The sequence below is a fragment of the Andrographis paniculata genome, unplaced genomic scaffold (assembly GCF_009805555.1).
Source record: "Andrographis paniculata isolate CXL003 unplaced genomic scaffold, ASM980555v1 Contig49END, whole genome shotgun sequence".
In the NCBI taxonomy this organism is placed as follows: domain Eukaryota; kingdom Viridiplantae; phylum Streptophyta; class Magnoliopsida; order Lamiales; family Acanthaceae; genus Andrographis; species Andrographis paniculata.
In genome coordinates, this window is record NW_026137583.1 from 536,986 (window position 1) to 544,677 (window position 7,692).

At 37.5% G+C, this 7,692-nt stretch overlaps 1 protein-coding gene across 1 annotated transcript; it reads left to right on the plus strand.

The window, feature by feature from the left end:
- Window positions 1-2,405: 2,405 nt before the first annotated feature.
- Window positions 2,406-4,747, plus strand: LOC127252819 (uncharacterized). Its single transcript, XM_051277148.1, has 4 exons — window positions 2,406-2,862; window positions 3,253-3,481; window positions 3,898-4,234; window positions 4,376-4,747. The coding sequence occupies exons 1-4, from the start codon at window positions 2,406-2,408 to the stop codon at window positions 4,745-4,747; spliced, it is 1,395 nt and encodes a 464-aa protein (XP_051133105.1).
- Window positions 4,748-7,692: the final 2,945 nt, after the last annotated feature.

The following is a 7,692-nucleotide window of genomic DNA, read 5'->3' on the forward strand; positions in this document are numbered from 1 at the left end:
GTCAGTGGAGGTCCTATCTTCGCTACCACAGACTATGGGGCATCTTGTGATTAATGCCGACAACATTCTGCTATCCATGTATTGATTGTGGGAGTCGTATGGTGGGTATATGGAAGTGACCGGATGACCGTTATATTATTATGGGTTTATCAGGTCCTTTCTTGAGATGAGGTTTTTCTGGCTATTTATTGATGATGGTCTAGTGAGCTTGTTATTACAGGGCCGAGGTTATTCCGGCTGCTCACTTAGACAGATGCAGTGAGCCTATTATTATGGAGCCGAGGTTATTCCGGCTGCTCACTTTGGCGGATGTATATATATATGTGCATGTGCATTGGTTTCAAGTTTGATATTTTTGTTGCATCATTTCACTATTGGCATGACATGACACGTATTTTATGATTGACAGGAATTAGACTTTATTTTAAAAGGTTAGAAATGGCATATTTCACGTTAGTTCTCAAAATGGATTTAATTCTAGACTGCTTTTAAGAAAAAAATTTGTTTCAAGTATGTTTGGCACGTCCGAGACAGGGGACGTCTCGGGATATAGAAAGACGGGCTGAGTGAGTGAACTTAGATCTATTGTATTATATGTAAATTTTCAACCGGAAAAACCTTTAGTTTAGGAGTGTGTTTTGTAAATATCAGATTTTGTTATATAATAATGCGCTTTTATGGTTAATTTTATCCTTAACACTGTATTGTGGGGCCCGAAGTAGGAGCTGGCGATCTTATGATGCAGTGTGGCGTTAGCATTTCCAGTATGAGCCAACCGGGGGTGTTACAAGTTGGTATCAGAGCATAGGTTTGGTAGACTTTGGCTCTTGTGATTAAAATTGTTTTAAAAATATTAATGATATTGAATCGGTTTGGCGAGGTTTGGGTTTTTTGGGTGCATTCTTGCTAATGTGGTTTATGCTTTAATCTTATACCTGGTTTAGTTGTGTTGCTGAGTTGATATTGAATCAGGGAAGTCAGAGGCAGTATGTCTAATTCTCAATTGGTGATGGTTTATATAGGGCTATTCGAGGCCCAGAGCTAGATCCTTTGTCTGATGAGTTACAATATCCTGTGCCAGAGCATGTACCAATAGAGGCACCTAGTCAGGATTTCTTCCGGCAGTTTATGGCTGCGATGATGCCTCAACAGAGGAGTTTTATTGATGTTGTGATGCGGCATAACCCACCAACATATTCTGGTTCCGTAGAGCCTGGAGTTCTTGAGTTCTGGGTTGAGAAGATGGAAAAGATATTTCGTGTTGTTCAGGTTCTACCAGATCAATGAGCCAATATCGAGGCTTATTTCTTAGAAGGTCGAGCAAATCGGTGGTGGTTAGGTGATGAAGCTGCGGAAGTGGACCAAGTGGATATGACTTGGGATGAGTTCAAAGCAAAATTAAAAGTTAGGTTTATACCGTCACATATTCGAAAAGCAAAGAAGCAAGAGCTGCTGGACTTGAAGCAGGGTTTGATGTTAGTCGAGGACTATTTTGTAAAGTTCAATGAGCTGGAGATGTATGTTCCTAACTACTTTTCATGTGAGCGAGATAGAATTGATCATTTTGTAGATGGGTTGAAGCAGAGGATTCAAGAAGCTTTACTGTGTTGGATATCAATTCGTTGTATGAGGCTTACGAGCGTGCTGTTCGATTCTATCAGAAGTAGAAAGTCAAACAGAAGAACAGTGAGAAGGAAATGGGGTATCAACATCAGTTTCGAGATAAAGGAAAAACTAAGGTGGAGGAAGAACTAAAGGGTAAAAATAAATGGTGGCAAATATTCAGGTTTGGGCTATCGTATAAGGGGATTTCGATTAAAGAACCGAGTCAAGAGAGGTTTCAACAATTGGGGGTTGTTTTTCGACGTTGTGGAATAAGTCATTCAGGTACCCGTTGTGATAAAGTTCCATTAACATGTTTTAAGTGTGGTGGTAGTGGTCATATTGCCAGGTTATGCCCAAGTGCGGTAACTACAAGGGAGTTTCCAGAACCGAGATTTAGGCCATGGCAGCATCCGTCTTCACTGTCACATGTGAGAGGATTAGGACCATCATGGCGAGGTGGTCGAAGTCAGTTACATTCATCATCTAGGCAGCCAGGCAGAGGACCTGACCAGCGTGGCAGAATGAATGTTGTTACACAAACCGAGGCTGATCATCACCCAGGTGAGGTTCTAACGGGTATATTTCTTGTTTGCGGTTTGTCAGCTCTTGTGTTATTTGATTCGGGTGCAACATTCTCGTTCATATCTAAATGTTTGGTTAAAAGATTGGGTCTGTATTCATCAGTAGAAGTGGTAGCGGAAGTTTTACTTCCATCAGGAGAAGTACTGGAGTGTCGAGAACTTTATATGTAAATTCCGATTAGTATTGGGGGAGTTGATTTCGCTACTAACTTGTTGAGTATGGAGTTATCCGATTTCGATGTGATACTGGGGATGGATTGGTTAATGGCATATCAAGCTCAATTTGATTGTCGAAAAAGATCAATTTTGTTGGTTGGAGCGATGGGTGAACAAGTGAACTATGCAGGATCTGCAAGACAACCTTCTATGAAGGTAATTTCATCCTTATCATTTCAATCATTTATTCGTAAGGGGTATCCAGTGTATCTGTCTGAGGTAAGAGATTTGAAGCAAGGGGAGCAACGATTGCAAAATATTCATGTGGTTCGAGATTTTCCTGATGTATTTCCTGATGATATTCCTGGTATGCCACCAGCTCGTGAGGTGGATTTTACTATTGATATTGTGTCAGGCGCCGAGCCAGTATCGAGAGCTCCGTATCGCATGACACCGATAGAAGTCGCTGAACTTAAATTGCAACTACAGGAATTACTGGATAAAGGTTACATTCGTCTTAGTACGTCGCCTTAGGGAGCTCCAGTTTTATTTATGAAAAAGAAAGATGGAAGCTTGAGGTTGTCTATTGACTACCGTGGGCTGAATAAAGTAACGGTAAAGAACAAATTTCCTCTTCCGAGGATTGATGATCTATTTGATCAACTGAGAGGTGCAAGTATATTCTCCAAGATTAACTTGAGGTCTGGATATTATCAACTAAGGATTGCAGAGCATAATATTCCTAAGACAACGTTTCGTACTAGATACGGTCATTACGAATTTATGGTTACGTCCTTTGGATTGACCAACGCCCCGGCTGCGTTTATGGAATTGATTAATCAAATTTTACAACCATACCTCGATCAGTTTGTGGTAATATTTATCGATGATATCTTGGTGTATTCTCCAGATAAAAAGACATATGCAAAACATTTGCGTGTGACACTAAATACACTGCGTGCGAGGAAGTTATATGGTAAGTTATCCAAATGTGAGTTTTGGTTGAAAAAGGTTGCTTTCTTGGGGCATGTAGTTTTTGGTAAGGGTATCTCAGTAGATCCTTCTACAGTTGCAGCAATCTCGGATTGGCCAAGACCTACCAATCAATCAGAAGTAAGAAGCTTTTTGGGTTTGGCAGGGTATTACCGAAGATTCGTTCTTGATTTTTCGAAGGTTGCAAAGCCATTAACTAATTTCGATTAACTTTAGCACCAGTCTTGGCTTTACCAGTAGAGGGTGATGATTTTAAAGTTTATAATGATGCTTCAAAAAAGGTATTGGGATGCGTCTTAATACAGAATCAAAGAATTATTGCTTATGCGTCACCACAACTAAAACCTCACGAACAGAATTATCCTACACATGACTTGGAGATGGCAGCAGTTGTGTTTGCTTTGAAGATTTCGAGACACTATCTTTATGGTGCCTATTGTAGAATGTTTCATGACCATCGGAGTCTGAAATATATCTTCACCCAAAGAGAATTAAATTTAAGACAAAGAAGATTGTTAGAATTGGTGAAGGATTATAATCTCGAAATTGTATATCATTAAAGCAAAGCAAATGTTGTAGCTGATTCCTTGAGTCAAAAACCAAGGCATAAGTTGGGTTCTATGTCAGTTGCTGATGAACTATGTCAAGATTTAGCACGGATGGAAATTGAAGTACTTGGACGGCGCATGACGCGTAGATATTTGAAAATGATGCAAGTTGAGCTTGAAATTTATGATCACATTAGAGCGGCTCAAATGGAGGATAATAAGATGGTCGAGCTGGCTATAAAAGTTCTGTGTGGTCAGACTCAAAACTTTGATATTGCTTCAGATGGGAGTGTTCGATTCCATGGGAGGTGGTGTATCCCAAAGGACCGAAGCGATTTGAAGGAGAAAATTGTGAGTGAGGCTCATAATACACCACATTCAGTGCATCCAGGAGGGATTAAAATGTATCAAGACTTACGTCAACATTTTTGGTGGAAGGGCATGAAGAAGGATGTAGCCAAATTTGTTGCACAATGTTTAAACTGCCAAAAGGTGAAAGCAGAACATCATAGACCAATGGGGTTGCTACAACCTTTAGAAGTTCCGCTCTGGAAATGGGATTCTATTGCAATGAATTTTGTGACAGGACTTCCAAGGGCGAAGTCGGGAACAAATGCAATTTGGGTGATTATAGATAGATTGACCAAGTCAGCAGTGTTCATCCCAGTACGTATGACTTGGAGTATGCAGAAGTTGGCCAAATTATATGTTCATCATGTGGTTAAACGACACAGTATTCCTGATGTAATCATATCGGATCGTGATCCACGTTTTCAATCTCCATTTTGGCAAAAATTGCAAGAAGCCTTTGGTACTCAGTTGCATATGAGTACTGCATTCCATCCAATGACTGATGGTCAATAAGAGAGAACTATCCGTATTCTGGAAGATATGCTAAGAGCTTGTGCAATAGAATTTCAAGGAAGTTGGGAGGACTACTTGTATTTAGTGGAATTCTCATATAATAATAGTTATCAAACAAGTATTAGAATGGCTCCATTTGAAGCTCTTTATGGACGAAAATGCAGGACTCCTTTAGGTTGGGATGACATGAGTGATCGACTGATATTAGGTCCAGAAATGATCGAAGAATCAAAAAATAAGATTCGAGTTATCAGGGAAAAGATGAAGATAGCTCAAGATCGCCAAAAAAGTTATGCCGATAAAGCCTGACGTAAAGGTCAATTTCAAAGTGGAGATTTCGTCCTGGTGAAAGTATCTTCAATGAAAAGTATTAGAAGGTTTGGAATTAAAGGAAAATTGAGTCCACGTAATGTTGGACCCTATGAAATCCTCGATCGAGTTGGGGATTGGACTTATCAATTAGCACTTTCTAATTCCATGGAACGAATTCATAATATGTTCCATGTATCACAGCTTCGTAGGTATGTCGCAAATCATTCTCATATATTATCTCCGGATGAGTTAGAGCTAAATGAGGATCTTTCGTATGAGGAAATTCCTCTTTGGATCATGGACACAAAGGTTCAATCCATGAGGAACCGAGATATTCGTATGGTGAAAAATGTGGTCCCGGCATAGAGCGGAAGAGGCCATGTGGGAACTAGAACAAGAGATGTTCAAAGCATACCCACATTTTTTTAATTAAGTAGTGTTGTTATGCGTTTGAGTTTAGATTTCGGGGACAAAATCTTTTTAAGGGGGAGTGAATTGTAATGCCCCGATTTTAGAGTGTATAAAATAATATTATTATAACAAATAAATATTTTTATAATATTTTGGGATCAAGAAATTAATATTTTAGAATAAATTTTATTTGTATTCTATTTATTTATTATGATTGAAAAGACTGCTAAACGGATAAATATAGGTAAAGATAAATATAAAATATAATATATATATTAATAATATAATATATATATTAATAATATAATAATGATGATAAGGATGGTAAGGATAATAATAATATAAGGATAATAATAATATATAATAACGTTAAATAATAATATAATATAATATATTATAATAATAATAATAATATAATTATATATATATATATATAAAACAAATAAATTTTACCTGCGAAGCAAAGGAAGGCAAAAGAAGAAAGAAAAGAAAGAAAGAAAAAGATTTAGCCGTTTGATTTCAATTTTGACTTTAGTATTGTATTCTTTATTATACGTTGAATTTAATTATGTATTTTAATATGAATTTAGATATTGAAGATATTAAATTAGAAATTCTTAAAAAATTCATAACTGGCTATTTGGCTATTTAATCGACGAATTTCTTTAGCTAATAGCCTATTCGTAATCCTAGCATTATATTCTGAGAATTTCGTATCGATCCGAGCCGAATTGAAAATAACAGTGTACTGCACATGCCTGTTTATTCATATCTTTAAGTATTTTTACTTAATAATCGGGCGATATAAATATTATGTAGTATAAGAGTTTTATAGCTAGAATATCGTATTCTACTAAATATAAAAGTTTAAAATCCAACAAGATAATTATAGAAATTAGCTTTTGAATAAGCAGGTAGCTCCTATAAACAAGCATATAGCTCATCTGATTTGATTAAATAATGGGGAAGTGTATATGTTGGAGAAGATTTGGGTGAAATTGCAAAAGCTAAGGAGTGTTGATAAGAGGTAAATAGTAAGGAATTAAATCTAATTTTAAGAAATTAGGTATGCTTGTTGCGTGTGATTCTGATTAATATGTTAATGTGATATTATGTGAATAATTTTGTCAGTGCATGTATATATTTATATATATATGTGCATATACATGTGAGAGACTTCACGGTTTATGATATTTGATATACGTATTTGATCGCGTAGGTGAATTTATAAAAAGGAGGATAGGTGAGTTGTCTCACCAGTCCTTTTCGGTAAATTCACTTATTTGACATGATGCACACATATTGCACGGTTTATCGGATATGTTTTATGAATATATCGTTTAGTCGCCGAGTGCGGTAGTCCTAAGCGAGGGCATCATCTGGGGTTAGGATATTCGACCCCGATGTACCGTAATACTTTGGCAATAGTAGACGATAGTAGTCGGACAATTGGGTGACTTAGTCGCACGGTCATTCAGGGATTAGACCCATTGTAGTTGAGACGTATTTGGTCTAATCATTCGTGTTCGGTGTTGTTTCACTCATTGGGCTGGCCACTGGTGAGGTCTACCGGTAGTTTAGGATCATATGTCAAACTCCAAACGTGATCCCGTTAAAGCGTGCGATGAGGAGTAGAGTTTCCGAGTTTCCCTTGGGAGATTCCAGGTTGCACGGATTCTACTACATTACACGGGATAGGGCTAGTCAGTGGGGGTCCTATCTTCGCTATCACAGACTATGGGGCGTCTTGTGGTTAATGGCGACAACGTTCGGCTATCCATGTATTGATTGTGTGAGTCGTATGGTGAGTATATGGAAGTGACCAGATGACCGTTATATTATTATGAGTTTATCAGGTCCTTTCTTGAGCCGAGGATTTTCCGGCTATTTATTGATGATGGTCTAGTGAGCTTATTATTACGGGATCGAGGTTATTCCGGTTGCTCACTTAAACAGATGCAGTGAGCCTATTATTATGGAGCCAAATTTATTCCGGCTGCTTACTTCGGCGGATATATATATGCGCATGTGCATTGTTGTCGAGTTTGATATCATTGTTGCATCATTTCACTATTGGCATGACATGACATGTATTTTATGATTGACGGGAATTAGACTTTATTTTAAAAGGTATGAAATGACATATTTCACGTTAGTTCTTAAAATGGATTTAATTCTAGACTGCTTTTAAGAAAAATATTTGTTTCAGGTATGCATGGCAT